At 42.2% G+C, this 15655-nt stretch overlaps 1 protein-coding gene across 1 annotated transcript; it reads right to left on the bottom strand.

Annotated features, from left to right (window-relative positions):
- Positions 1 to 501: 501 nt before the first annotated feature.
- EIF2B2 (eukaryotic translation initiation factor 2B subunit beta) lies at positions 502 to 8010 on the bottom strand. Its single transcript, XM_084893596.1, has 8 exons — positions 7754 to 8010; positions 7513 to 7633; positions 7221 to 7369; positions 5903 to 6066; positions 5177 to 5272; positions 3838 to 3975; positions 2309 to 2375; positions 502 to 1091 (listed from the first exon to the last, which is right to left on the bottom strand). The coding sequence occupies exons 1-8, from the start codon at positions 7914 to 7916 to the stop codon at positions 934 to 936; spliced, it is 1056 nt and encodes a 351-aa protein (XP_084749722.1). The 5' UTR covers positions 7917 to 8010; the 3' UTR covers positions 502 to 933.
- Between the last annotated feature and the right edge of the window lie 7645 nt (positions 8011 to 15655).

A 15655-nucleotide genomic window follows, 5' to 3' on the forward strand; every position in this document is an offset into this window, starting at 1 on the left:
AATACAAAATGTTACTGCTGAACCCTTAAACTGTGATACTACAGCTGCTAAAACACAGTCTCGTCTATACCTTGGTGCGCTTGTACAAACAATTCCAGAAGTACAGATTCAAAACTGCCCCAGAAAAGACTATCAGTTTACAATCCTATTAACAGTACACGACGGTGTCCTTTTCCAGGGAGCGTTAACCAGATTCCCAGGTGCCACCCTGGGGATCAGATGTAGAGGGTCTGGGACGGAGCCCAAGACTGTTTGTTTTCTTAAGCTCCCAGACGGTTCTAATGACCAGAGAGGTTTTGGAACCGCACTCTTAGATTACTAACAAGTTGTTTGGGACCATTTCCAGTAAATTATAAAGGAAACTGTAAATACTTCATTTGTACTTCTCTGTTTTAGGCTGTTCCTAATTACAGCTTTCTATGGAAACACGAAAAGGCTCTGTCCGCTGCTGCTGTTTCAGGCAGTTCAATCAGAGCAGAACAATAAATAAACCAAGCCAGGAACCTTCGAGCAGCTTTTATTGGCACAGCCTACGAAAAGGTGTGGTAGCCATTCTGAGCAAAAACCTGTATCCCAGCAGCAAGCTGTTCAGTGTTATGTTTAACACACCACTGAACCAGAAAGTTTAAGTTCCTGAAACACACACCCCAGGTCACTAAGAAGCTCCGAAAACAATAGGTTAAGCCCTGCTGCTCTGTTAAGACCAGCAAACACACACACACACACACACACACACACACACACTCACTCACCCACCCACCCCTGGATATGCATCCCTGTTATGGGGTGACTAAAAAGGTACGCCATGGTATCCAGTTTTTTTTAGGTCGACTCCAGCTCACTCCCCCATTACAAGGACAATACATTTCAGCAGTGGCACCGAAGTCTCCATTCTGTGTTTGCCTAAGCAGTTTCTGCTTAGGACGAGTGGTGTCATAGGACATGATCATCAGGATGGTACAGTTCACTCATCAGGCGGTAGATGTAGGAAGGTGCGTTCCCACCAATGTTGGAGATGAAGAGGGTAATGAGCTCTGGGGGAACATAGTCAAACACAGGGCAATGCACGCTGACTTTCTCCAGAATGTCCCCTGAAAGGCAATCACAGGTGAGAAAGATAAAATTGAGGATCCTGCTCTAGTGATTTAGTAGCATGTAGATTCTAGGCTCAATAATGCAGGCATACTTGCTACCTCAAGGAAGGGAAGCTGCGACAAATGCAAACCAGAACAGATGACTTCAGATCATAATCCCTGTTTAAAACTATCCAATGCTTTTCTTTGGCCCTTAGAATAGAATTCAAACTTAGGATTGCAACCTTCCAGATCCCACCACTCTACACTAATTACAAATCATACCAGTCTACCTCTTGTTCATTCCTCCCCAGCCATATGGCCACTTTCCCCCCAAATGGCTAAACATGTACCTAACTCAGTCCCCTTGCACCAATGCCTAGAAAACTCTCCCCTTGACCTTCAGGTGGGGCTCTCCGCATTCAGAACTCAGCTGAAATGTCATCTCATTAAGACACTTCTCCAATCTAAGGTAGTCTCCCAGCCACTTTCTATCTTATATCATTAGTTTTTTTCTCGAAAACATCCCATGACATGAGATTTCATTGTCCATCTGCCGTAAGAGATCGTAAGCCCTGTGGGAGCAGGGCCTATCTGTATTGTTCATTGTCATGTCCCCATATAGTTGGTGCTCAATAGATGTAAATTTTTCTGAAAGAATGAATATTTAAATAAATGGTTGAAGTTATTCAACTTCCAAGAATTAGCACCCTACATACTATGCTTTGCTCCCAGAGGGTGTGTAAGGCCATGTTAACTTGATGAGGCTCACTGAACACAGCTGCTGCCTCAGAAGTTAGAGAAAGGACCCCAACACAAAGGGTATCCGAGTTATAGGCAGGTTGTAGAAGTCAGAACATTTCAGAGCCCGCTTCCTTTGGCAGCCACATCACCAAAATGACTTCGGACAGCAACTGAAAACAAGTACATTTCCCAAGGGTTGCTGCCTGTGTCTCAAAACAACATGCAAAGCCAACCCCAGTCAATGCTGGGTGATCAACCCTCCATAGCCCCAGTAACTCACCTAAAAGAGATTAGCTTCAAAACAAAAGGAACCTAAACTAGATCAGGTCTCCAGGCACTCTTAAGGTGCTGAAGAGAACATTGCCTACAAAAAGTATGATAAAAAGCACAACCTGGTAGCATTAAATTCCACTGACCACTGACCACCGAAACCAAAACCAAAATTCCAAATAAACACACACACACACACACACACACACACACTTTTTTACCTTCTGTGAAGGGCAGAACTTCTTCAGGAGCCACAAACTTATGAAATGAATCTTCTTCATTGGGAAACTGGAAAAGAAAAAATAATTTTTTTTTAAAAGACACAGCAATTCTATTTCCAGGTATGTACCTAAGAGGAATAAAAAAATATATGTTCACACAGAAACCTGTACACATATGCTAATAGCAACTTATTCACAAAAGCCAAAAGGTAGAAATAACCAAATGCCAATCAAGAGATGAACAGATAAATTGTGGTAAATCCATACATTGAAATATTATTCAGTCATAAAAAGAAACCAAGTACTGTGCTATAACTCAGATGAACTTAGAAAGCATTATGCTAAGCAAAAGGGCCCTTATTGTATTCCTTTCATATAAAATATCCAAAATAGGCCTGGCTCAGTAGTTGAGAGTCAACCTATGCAACCAAAAGGTCCCAGGTTCAATGGGTTTGGGACTTGATCCCCAGTAGGGGTTATACAGGAAGCAGCCAATGGATGTGTCTCTCTCATCAATGTTCTGATCTCTCTCTGCTCCTCTCTCTCTCTCAAATCAATAAAAACACATTTTAAAACAAACAAACAAACAAACAAACAAACACCATACAAACAAAACAGGCAACCCCACAGAGGCAGAAAGCAGATTAATGATTACTAGGAGATGAGGCCAGGGGAGAAAAGGGAATGATTACTTAATGGGTACAAAGTGTTTTCCTAGGACGTAGAAGTTGTTTTAAAACTACAGAGTGGTAGATGCACAATGCTGTGAATGTAGTAAATGCTACTGAACATTTTAAAATGGTTTATCACATGTTATATGAATTATACCTCAATTAAAAATAGAGAGACCCGCCGAAACCGGTTTGGCTCAGTGGTAGAGCGTTGGTCTGCGGACTGAAAGGTCCCAGGTTCGATTCTGGTCAGGGGCATGTACATTGGTTGCGGGCACATCCCCGGTAGGGGGTGTGCAGGAGGCAGCTGGTCGATGTTTCTCTCTCATCGACGTTTCTAGCTCTCTATCTCTCTCCCTTCCTCTCTCTGTAAAAATCAATAAAATATATTAAAAAATAAATAAAATAAAATAAAAAATAGACCTATAAATAGATTGACATTTTCAAACCAAATAGTTTTATCACTAATGAAATGACTCTTCAGTTAGTAACTCATATTCAGGCTTCAGAGGACAGTCCCTGGAACTATGACAAATAAAACAAATTGTATGTTCCTAGTTTTAACTTGCTTGGCATTCTGAGAAGTGGGCAGGGTGATGAGGAGTGGTGGCAATGTAAACAGTGGGCCTTCCCCAACTATGTATCGTCCTGACCTTCCAATTTTGACTTCTCAAAGCTGACAGGTTATAAATATCGACTGTTTTTCCTGGATCAAGACTCGTGTGGCTTTTCCCAGCCTCCACTGGATCTAATCCATTGAGAGAATGCAGATAAGAAAAGTCCTAGAGTAGGTTGAAGGCCCAGAGATCAAGCCTACCCTTTGGCTTCCTTATCTCTGTTAAAGGCAGACAGACATACCTGTGGGGAAAGCTTGAACATAGGGGCACAGACGATGAGTGGGGTGGAATGGTGTTTTGCTGCCAATGCTAGAGTATGAGTTCCTGTTACCGCTCTCAGGGCACCATTTGCCAGGATGGTCTTCGTGCCAATGATCACCTTTGAGACAGGAAGAAAAATGAGACAGAAGGGAAGGCGGGGAGGGTGGGTGGGTGGGAGGTAATCAACCAAGGACCTTGTATGCATATATGCATGGCCCATGGACACAGACAATGGAGAGGTGAGGGCCTGGTTTGGGGAGGGGGAGGTAGGCTGGAGGAGGTCAGTGGGGTGGGGGGGAAACATATGTAATACTTTCAACAATAAAGAATTATTAAATAAAGTAAAATAAAAAATGTGAGCCCTCCCAGGGATAAAGCCTTAACAGGGCCATTGGGCACAACAGCCTAACTGCTCAGGCCTGAGTCTTGGCCTCCTGAGGGGTCACATAAAATAGAAAGAAAAGGATTCTAGGCTTTGGACCACAGTTTTAAGCTTAAAAGTGGATTATTAAGGAAAAGTGAACAAAGTACAGAACGGGAAACTGCAGTATCTTTTAGCCTTGTCTCTAAAAACCAATATGCCACACTTCCTGAGAAGTGAGGAGCTTTTCTCATTTTCCATCTACCACTGCCAAGTTCTCTGAGCATAAGGGGAGCCCTCTACTGGATCCATAGTAGCTGACCTGCTTAGAGTAGTCCCACTTCGTTCTTCTTTTTTTTTTTTTTTTTTTTTTTAATATATTTTATTGATTTTTTACAGAATGGAAGAGAGAGGGATAGAGAGTTAGAAACATCAATGAGAGAGAATCATCGATCAGCTGTCCTTGAACAGAATCGAACCTGGGATCTTTCAGTTCGCAGGTCGACGCTCTATCCACTGAGCTAAACCGGTTTCGGCTCACTTCATTCTTTCAATGCTTTAACCAAAAAGAGGTTATTCCAAATGAGGACCAATCATATAGACAAAAGGAAAATAATTCAGTTAATAGAGTTGAAGTATGTACTTTCAATGCCATGGCTCAGTGGTGGAGTGTCGACTTATGATCCAGGAAGTCACAGTTCGATTCCCAGTCAGGACTCGTGCCCAATTGCGGGCTCAGTCCCAAATGTGGAGTGTGCAGGAGGCAGCCAATCATCGATTCTCTCTCATCACTGACGTTTTTATCTCTCTCTCCCTCTCCCTTCCTCTCTGAAATAAATAAAACCAATAAAAAAAAATATTTTTAAAAAGGTGCTAAAATCTCTTCCCATGGATATTAAAAATCAGTATTTTAGAGGTATAATCTTTATAAATTCAACATAACTCCAAACACACCCACCTTATTGACTCTTGACATCACAGCAAAAATGGCGGCATCAGTCATGACAGTTGTCTCAATACCTGCTTTAGACAAATTGACTGCCATTTCGTGACCCTGCAGAAGGAGAGAGAGGCTGATTGATGCTGAGACAGAGTGAGAGAGAGTGAAAGACCTCTCAAATGAAACTGGATCTGGGGAGTTTTGTAATACTGAGCATATCCAACACACAATTTCCAACATATAACTAACTCATTTTTGTGCCTGTAGTAGGTATTCTTTGGTAAGCTGCAAGGAAGCCCAGAGAAAGCTAATAAATGTTTAATGCTCCACAGCAGTGCCAAAACTGGAAATACTACTTGCTTGCATAATCAGGCATTGCTGATGAGAACTCCTAGCTCATTATTTTACAACATTCTGCCTCCTTATAGATTTCCTTTCTTGAAACCTATTATTTATCTAGGGATTGAGTGACATTAGACCAAGACTTAGTCATCCTCAAGTTAATTTACCCTATTTTAATTCTTTAAAAAACCTGTTTATCTTTTGATGGACCCAGCAGTTCACCCAACTTTCTTAAACCAATGTTTAAGAACGTTCACAGAATGAACTTGAAAATTCCCTTAATCTTTTATGATCTTCTCAATGTCTTGCTTATCAATTCAAAGTTAGCATGGATCCTATCTATCACTCTGGTATTCTCTCCTCAGTTTTCATTTCTCTTAGCACCTCCAGCCGTCCCCCTACCTGACAGAAAGGAGCACACTCGGCCACAATGACATGGAACTTCCTCTTCCGCGCAGCCTCTTGGAGGAAGGCCTGCACTGTTCGGGAGTAGCCAATGGTCATGATCACCTCATTAGAGTGGATGTGCTCCAGAGCCTGGGCTGCGATGTTCTCCGTTGTCCCTTCTGCAAGAACAGCCAGTTACAAGAAAATAGGAAACCGTCATGCCACAACATAGACAGACATGACAGAGCACCAAAGGGGACGAGTGCTCATCACACAGACTGCCCTCCTAGCTGATGCTGGTAACAAGGGGTTTACAAACTTAATAATATGAAATGTCACATTTTCTTAAAAACCCTGCTCCTCTGAGATCTTCTGTCTCCCAAGTTTTCAGCCTGCCCTCCTTTCAGCAGTGTCCCCTCCGTCATCAACTTAGCGCCCTGCCCTGGCATGACACCAGCTCCCTTACAAATGATTCTGAAGACAATGACTTCAGGCAAGAAATGATCCATTCTGGGAAACCCTACAGTGCTGAGAATGGGGTAAACAGTGCTTCCCCTTAAAAAAAAAAATCATCCCAAAGGTGGCCACATCTCCATCTGAGAGGGAGGCCACAGAAGAAAAATAGGGAAGGAATTTGGAAGCAGCAGCTCAGTGCACAGACAGACCTAGCTTCTTCCTCCCCTGAAGAACTCCGATTGCAATAAGTACCTGAAGGTCTGTCTCCTGGTTCACAAAGACAAGGGGAATGGAGGTGGTGTGAGTGGGCATTAAAATCAAAAGGAAGTTTAATGAAGGAGGATCTACTAGTTTTAGAGAGTTCATCTTCTTTAAATGAAAATAAAGCATCCTGGCTGGTTTCTCTCAGTGGTTAGAGCAGCTGTGTGAGGTCTGAAGGGTTGTGGGTTCGATTCCAGTGAAGGGCATGCACCTCGGTTGCAGGCTTGTGCCCCATACAGGAGGCAACCAACCAATCGATGTGTCTCTCTCATCTCGATGTTTTTCACTCTGTCTCTCCCTCTCCCTTCCACTTTGTCTAAAATCAATGGGGAAAATATCCTTAGGTGAGGATTAACAACAAAACATTTTTTTTTTTTAAAGAAAGAAAGGAAAACCCTGTCCTAGTGGAGTCTCTGTCACAGGGGCTTTGCAATCTACAAAGGTTTGGTCTGTAAGGAAATGTAGAATGTCCTACCACCTGTTCCAACGCCCCCTCATCAGGATGGAGGGGAAACCCCTGGAAACCAGAGTACTAGCTATTGCCCATCTCTGCCGATGAACAACCCCCTCATTTTTCTGCAACCTGTCCCGCCCACCTAGGGATCAGGACGCTTACCCAGTTCCACAAGCAGCTCATTAATTGCCTCAATGATGTTGGACTGGAGTTGGGAGTAAGGAATGCTGAAGTCCTCGCTTAGGCCTCCGGATGTCAACAGTTTGTGTAGGGACTCCTGCTGGTCGCTCTCGTCGCTGCGTCCGTGGAGTCTACAGAGGCAACAAGACCACAAGAGGAGGTGAGAAGGCGCTGTGATGTGCAACTAGACCTGTTCGGCTCCAAGAAAGGCTCCGAGGGGCTCGTGCCAACAGCGTCACTGGATCCGAACCGGAGCCCAGGGCGGGGGCCTGACCTGCCGTACTCCTCCCGGATGATCCTGAGCACTCTCCGCACCATGTTGCCCACGGTGGTCTCTGAGGGCTGCGCGGCCGTCATCCTCCGGCCTTCTCTGCGGATGAGCTCCATCAGCTCCCCTGAAGCCCAAGACAGAAAGGGGTGAGCGGAGCGAGTGCTCCGGGAGGCCTGGGCGACTCTCTGCCAGGAATGGAGAACGGGGAGTTGGGAGGGACGCCGTGGCGCTAGGCCTGCCTCACCTGCGTTGCTCCAGCGGTGGTCCATGATGATCCGGCGCAGCAGCCCCAGCGTCTCCCGAGCCATGTCCTCAGAGCTGCGCCGCCCGCCGCCCCGCTTCAGGGCCTCCACGAAACTCTCAATCCTCTCGGACAGCTCCGAGGCCTTGTCCGCGGCGCCTGGCATCTTGAAAGAAGCCGCCGAGACGGCAGATTCCCCACCTGCGCGACCTCCGAGTTTGCACTTCCGGGACGCACCAGGTCGGCTTCCGCTCCGCGAGGAAAACGCCAGTGGCGTTCACGTCAGACCACGCCCCTAGCGGTCTGGGCCAATCAGAGGCGCGGAGCTCCAGTTTAGTCACCGCAGAGGCTCTGCACGCCTCTGGACCAGAGGAGCGCGCTGGCCTTGGCCGGACCCTCGGACGCTGCAGAGGTGATTCGAGAATCCACCAGAGGTTGGCCTGTCCTGTTGCTGTGGGAACAGCCTGCGGCCTTCTTTCCTGATCCCCAGCTCCGGTGGCTGCCCCAGCTTCCGATACAGATGCTCAGAATGCGCGTCCGGGGCCCCCTGCCCGTGGGCAGACCCCACTTTATAAAGCCGAGTTTGCGCCTGTGCCTCTCTAATAGATTCAGCTTCCAGGGCAGGGATTGTATCTTTTTTGCCTTTGCATTCCCAACGCCTAGCACACCTAATATAAGACAGGGATCAGAAATGAGGAGACCCATACCCACCAAAATAAGGAGATTCAAAGTGGGAGCCAATATGGGAGCAAAAATGATACCCTTCCGTTTGGACAGACTACAGAGGCTGGACAGTATAGTATAATAGAATGCCAAGAGCTACCATTTACTAAAAGCTTGCAGATGTTGGGAAGTGTGTGTGAATTGCCCCATCTAATGCAGCTCTGTGAGGTATGTCCTCTTATTCTTATTTTACAGGTTAGAAAACAGCCACTGAATTGAAGCAGCTGGTAAGGAAATGCATTGATATTTAAATCCATGGCCATCTGACTATTTCCTTATGATAAATTCTTAGAAGTGGAATCCTTGGGAACATAACATTTTTAAGACTTGTTACAATGGACAAATTGCCTTCCAAAAAGATACATCAATACCAAAATCAGATGATAGATCAAGAAAACCACAGTATCCCTCATGAACAGCAGATGCAAAACCTGCAACAAATTATTAGCAAATGAAATCCAGCAATACATGAAAAGACTAATACATAATTGCCAAGGAAAATTTAACTCTAGAATGCAAAGCTGTTTCAATATTTGAAAAGCAATCCATTTAATAAACCATATGAACAATCTAAAAAGTTAAGCCACGTGATCATATCAATTGATTCAAAAATATTTGACAAAATTAAACAGCCATTTAAGAAGAAAAGATCTCTCACAAAACTTGAAATAGAACGGAACGTCTTCAACTTGATAAACGGCATCTACAAAATCCTACACCTGACAGCGTACTTTATGTAAAAGACTGCTCTCTCCCTAAGATCAGGAACAAGGCAAGAATGTCTACTCTCACCATTCCTATTTAACAGCATTCTTAAAATCCTAGCCATTGTAATAAGGAAAAGAAAAATTTAAAAATATACAGAGTGGAAAAAAGAAAAAGAAAACTACTCTTGCTCCCAGAAGACATAATCACCTACATAGAAAATCCTGAAGAATCAATAACAAACATAAACAACTCCTAGAACTAATAAGTGAATTTAGCAAGAATACAAGGCTAACACATAAAAATCAATTATATTTCTCTATACTAGCAATGAATAATCAGAAACAGAAATTGAAAACACAAAATCCCCCCAAAGCCATAAAATATATGTCAATATTACTGCATGTTGAGTTTTAAATGTCTTAAAAATTGCATCAATTTACATGCTTGCTAGCACCTACCGTGTTCTGGCCAATTTTGGATATTGTTCTTTATTTTTTCAGAGCCATTAAATGAGACACATAATATTTTATATATATATATATATATATATATATATATATATATATATATATATGTGTGTGTGTGTGTGTGTGTGTGTGTGAAATATATATGGAAGTTATGAAGCATAACAATAAAATGAATACCCATGTCCCATCTCTCATCTTAAAAACTAAAATTCTCAAATTTATAGACACAGAAAAAAGAATGGTGGTTGTCAGGGGTTGGAGGGAGGGTGAATTATTTTTTAGTGGACATGAAGTTTTGGTTTTACAAGCTGAGAAGAGTTCTAGAGGTGGATGGTGGATAATGGATGTGCCCTTACATCACACAACAATGTAAATGCCACTGAACTGCACACTTTATTTTTTTATTTTAATTTATTTTTAATATATTTTATTGATTTTGTACAGTGAGGAAGGGAGAGAGATAGAGAGTTAGAAACATCGATGAGAGAGTCATCGATCAGCTGCCTCTTGCACACCCCCTACTGGGGATATGCCCGCAACCAAGGTACATGCCCTTGACCGGAATCGAACCTGGGACCTTTCAGTCCCCAAGCCGATGCTCTATCCATTGAGCCAAACCGGTTTCAGCTGAACTGCACACTTTAAAAAAGCTTAAATGGTAAGCTTTATGTTATGTGTATTTTACCACAACTTATCAATAAATAAATACAGGGGTTGGCAAAAGTAGATTACAGTTGTGAGTACATGTAACAGTTTGTTTATTAATTATTATATTATTTATTTGTATTACAATTGTAAGCCTATTTTTTTCCATCCCTGAAAATATATGTGAAAAACACCCCCCCCCCACAAAATACTGCCAATTCCGTCACATCAATGTGTGCTCTTTTTTAAAAATATATATTTTATTGATTTTTACATAGAGGAAGGGAAAGGGATGGAGTTAGAAACACTGATGAGAGAGAAACATGATCAGCTGTCTCCTGCACACCCCTTACTGGGGATGTGCCTGCAACCAAGGTACATGCCCTTGACGGGAATGAAACCTGGGACTTTTCAGTCCGCAGGCTGACACTCTTATCTACTGAGCCAAACCGGTTTCGGCTGTGTGCTCTTCTTTTAACTCATTTTCCTGCCTTCTCCCATACCCAAGGATAAATACTTAACTAAATTTTAATTTATGTTCTTTTGCTTTAAAAAATCATTATCTATTTACAATCTATAAATAACATTCGTTTTTCTTGTTTTGAGTCTTTTACAAGTTGTAATTTTTTTTTACAATTTTTCACTATGACATTCCCGAAATTTATCCATATTGTTACATGTATCTGTAGTTCTCTCATTTTTACAGCTGCATAATATTCAGTTGTGTGATGTGATTATACCACAATTTATGTATTCATTTTCCTTCAACAGATGCTTGGGTTGTTTCCAATCTTTTTGGGGGATGGGTGACTGTAAGCTCATATACCAGTGGAACAGGTGAGTCATAGGTATGTGAATGTTCACCTTTATGAATAGTGCTAGTCTTCCAAAGTGGTTAAATCAATATATGCTCACTCTCCAGCAGGACTTAAAGAGTTCCAGATTTACATCCTTACCAACACTTAGTATTATCAACTATTTTAGTTTTGGAGAGTCATTCTATATAATAAGAGAGGAATAGGCGTAACAGCCAGATCATGGATCTGCAGGAGGGTGGACGAGCGGTGGCAGAGAAGCTACAGGAGGGGGCAGGGCAGTAAGCTATGAGGGGAGAAGGGGAAAGGGGGACAGGGGGGATGGGGGCAGGAGGGGAGCTACAGGAGGGCAGCAAAGAGCTACTGGCACACTGATTCCTGTAGAGGGCTGCTAGTGTGGATATAAAAGACTGTCGCATTGTGATCTTTTTAAAATATATATATTTTGTTGATTTTTTTTTTTTACAGAGAGGAAGGGAGAGGGATAGAGTTAGAAACATCAATGGAAGAGAAACATTGATCAGTTGCCTCCTGCACACTTCCTACTGGACATGTGCCAGCAACCATGGCAGGGCTCCATCACAATGAGCCCTGACCAGTTTAGCTCAGTGGATAGAGTGTCTGCCTGTGGATTGAAGGGTCCAAGTTCGATTCCGGTCCAACTGCTGGACATCCCTCTCATAATCTAGGACTGCTGGCTCCCAACTGCTCGCCTGCCTGCCTGCCTGATTGCCCCTAACCACTTCTGCCTGCCAGTGTTATCACCCCCTAACCACTCCCCTGCCAGCTTAATCAACACCTAACTGCTCCCCTGCCGGCCCGATTGTCCACAAATGCCCACTCCTGCCGGCCTGGTCCCCCCCCCCCCCCAACTACCTTCCCCTGCTGACCTGATTGCCCACAACTACCCTCTGCTGAAGGCCATCTTGTGGCGGCCATCTTTGACCACATGAGGGTGGCCATCTTGTGCGAGGATGCGAGGGTCAATTTGCATATCACCTCTTTAGTATATAAGATGTGTTTTGTGTTTTATTTTAAAAAATCCTTTTCTAATACAAAACCATAAAGATAATCTAAATATTTTAAAATTTGCCTTTACACATAATTTGGAATTACTTTCTATGTAGGGTGAGAGGTGGGAATCCAATTTTCTTTTCTTTTTTTTATTCTTTCTCCAGTGATTTATATATATTTCAGAGTGGAAGAGAGAGGGAGAGAGAGAATTATTGATTGGCTGCCTCCAGCATACCCCTTGCTGGGGATCAAGCCTGCAACCCTACCATGTGCCCTGACTAAATCAATATGAGAGACACATCAATTGATTGCCTTTACAGGCACCCGCCCCAACTGAGGCCAAGGATCAAACCTGTAACCCAAGTATGTGCCCTTGACTGGGAATTGAACCCAAGACTCTTTGGTGCTAGGGCAGACACTCTAACCATCTCAGAGCACACCAGTCAGGGTAGCTCGGCAACTTTTATAATTTCCTTTATGTAGATCTTGCACATCTTGTTTAAGAGTTATTCCTAGCCGAAACCGGTTTGGCTCAGTGGATAGAGCGTCAGTCTGCGGACTGAAAGGTCCCGGGTTTGATTCCGGTCAAGGGCATGTACCTTGGTTGCGGGCCCATCCTCAGCAGGGGGTGTGCAAGAGGCAGCTGATTGATGATTCTCTTTCAACGATGTTTCTAACTCTCTATCCCTCTCTTCCTCTCTGTAAAAAATCAATAAAATATATATATTAAGAAAAAAAAGTTATTCCTATGCATCTTACATACTTTTTGCCATTGTAAGTGATTATCATTATTTTTATCATTGCCAAATTGACAGAGAAATTTTTTAGTTTTAATTTGCATTTCTCATTAATTATTAATCATGATAAACATTTTTTCATGTTTAGTTACCATTTGTATTTCTTCTCTTATGAGTTCCTAGTATACATGGTTTGCCCATCTTTCTTATGTGATATATGGTAGACGTTCTTATAGCCCACCCAATACCTGTTTCTTTCTTCCTTAGTAAAAGAACTGATTTTGTTTAGTGTTTTACTCAGAGGGCAAGTGGTTTTAGCTTTATGGTAAATCCTGGTTCCATACTTTCACTCATTTTCTAGTTAGTGGGATATGACTGTGGTTCATTTGGGACTTTTTGGAAAGGTTTCCTGTTCAGAGCCTGGCCGGTGTGGTTCAGTGGTTGAGCACCAGCCCATGTACCAAGAGGTCGCTGTCAGGCCATATGCTTGGGTTGCAGGCTTGACTCCTGGTAGGGGGCATGCAGGAGGCAGTTGATCTATATCTCATCAATGTTTCTATCTCTTTCCCTCTCCCTTCCTCTCTCAATAAAATATATGCTAAAAAAGAACAAAGAAAAAACAGAGAAGACTACTTAGTCTCTTCTATCTCTGGTCTTCTTGGATGTGATGCCTAGAGTTACTACAGCTGTGAACTTAGGTGAACATCAAGGCAATAATGCTGAGTGAGAAATACCACTCTCAAAGTATACACGCTGCATAATTCCATTAACGTGACATTCATGGAACAGCATAATTACAGAGATAAAGATAGATTAGTGGTTGTCAGGGTTTAGGGACGGTGGTGGCGTGTGATGGGTGTCAGTATAAAGTAGTGACACAAAGATAGTACAGTTGTACCAATGTAATTATCTTGGTTTTGATATTGTACTATAGTTGTGTAAGATGTTATCATTGAAAGAGGCAGAGGGAAGGGAGCATAGGACTTTGGTGTATATTCCTTTCAACCTCCTGTTAATCTACAATTATTTCAAAATAAATAGCTAAACAAAAACATCATAAACCAGGATTTATAAAATAAAAACATCTATTAGAAATTATAAAGTGCCCTAACCGGTTTGGCTCAGTGTTTAGAGCATCGGCCTGTGGACTGAAAGGTCCCAGGTTCGATTACAGTCAAGGGCATGTGCCTTGGTTGCGGGCATATCCCCAGTGGGGGTGTGTGCAGGAAACAGCTGATCAAAGTTTCTCTCTCATCGATGTTTCTAACTCTCTATCCCTCTCCCTTTCTCTCTGTAAAAAATCAATAAAATATATTTTAAAAAATAAAGTATTACATTATATTACTCTAGCTATAATTGTTAAATGACTCAGTGCTAAAATAGGCAATAAAAGAGACTGTTTAAAGTCTGCAATTTTTCAAAGTAGGATGCAAAAATAATATATTTGGTGGAACTTCAGCTTCATTTGTATTTTATATATAAATATATATGTACATATGCTCACATGTGCTTATACATATATATCACACACACACAGACATGGTATACCATAACTATATCTATATATTGTATTTACATATATTTCTATCTCTAGGTAGAGTGATTAAAGAGTTTTTAGAGATCTCTAATTGCCTCAAAATTAATTCTTCTATAATAACAGAGTTTTAACTGGGCATATAGCCACTCAGAGGAAAGACATTTTCCAGGCTTCCTAGCAGGTAGAGGTGGTCACATGTCTATCTTCTTACCAATGGGATGGGATGGAAGCGTGTTGCTGATTCTGAGAACCTTCCCTAGGAGAGAGCTGGCATGAGTTCTTGGCCTTTTTATCCCTTTCTCTTTGCTCTGCCAGCCTAGCTGATGAGGATACAGTCCACACTGCAGGGGGAGCAGAGTAAGGAGCTGGAAGTATTGGGTCGGCAGCTAAGTAATTGCGGGTTTCACACATATATGGCTTCAGTTGAATTTTTAGTTTGCAGACGTAGTACAAATGTAAAACACATTTTGTTATTTGATAGTTGGCTATTCAGCTGTTAATCAGTAAAAAAAGTTTTTTGATCTGTTTTGTAGTTTTCGTTTGGCGTTCGTTGAAAAATGGAAAATCAAAAGGAACATTTTCGTCATATTTTGCTTTTTTATTTCCGCAAAGGGAAAACGCATCGCAAGCTCATAAAAAGTTATGTGCTGTTTATGGTGACAAAGCCTTAAAAGAACGGCAGTGTCAAAATTGGTTTGCCAAATTTCGTTCTGGTGATTTTTCACTCAAAGATGAAAAACGCTCTGGTCGTCCAGTTGAAGTTGATGACGCCCTAATCAAAGCAATAATCAATTCAGACTGTCACAGTACAACACGTGAGATTGCAGAGAAGCTTCATGTATCACATACATGCATTGAAAATCACTTAAAACAACTTAGCTATGTTCAAAAACTCGATACATGGGTTCCTCACGAACTGAAAGAATCACAGTTAACGCAACGCATTAGCAGCTGCAATTTGCTAAAGAAACGTAATGAAAATGATCCATTTTTAAAACGACTGATAACTGGTGATGAAAAATGGGTTGTTTACAACAATATCAAGCGGAAAAGATCGTGGAGCAGGCCAGGTGAACCAACTCAAACAACATCAAAAGCTGATATTCATCAAAAGAAGGTTTTGTTATCAGTTTGGTGGGATTACAAAGGAATTGTCTACTTTGAACTCTTACCACCCAACCGAACGATCAATTCTGATGTCTACATTGAACAACTAACGAAATTAAACAATGCAGTTGAAGAAAAGTGGCCCGAATTGA

Source organism: Pipistrellus hanaki (genome assembly GCF_964339955.1).
Source record: "Pipistrellus hanaki genome assembly, chromosome: 1".
Taxonomy (NCBI): Eukaryota; Metazoa; Chordata; class Mammalia; order Chiroptera; family Vespertilionidae; genus Pipistrellus; species Pipistrellus hanaki.

Coding starts and splice junctions, on each gene's coding strand:
- EIF2B2 (XM_084893596.1), bottom strand. CDS start 7,916: ATGCCAGGCGCCGCGGACAAGGCCTCGGAGCTGTCCGAGAGGATTGAG. Junction 6,067..7,220: donor TGAGCTGCTTGTGGAACTGG/GTAAGCGTCCTG, acceptor CTGTTCTTGCAG/AAGGGACAACGGAGAACATC. Junction 5,273..5,902: donor AGTGTGCTCCTTTCTGTCAG/GTAGGGGGACGG, acceptor CTCCTTCTGCAG/GGTCACGAAATGGCAGTCAA.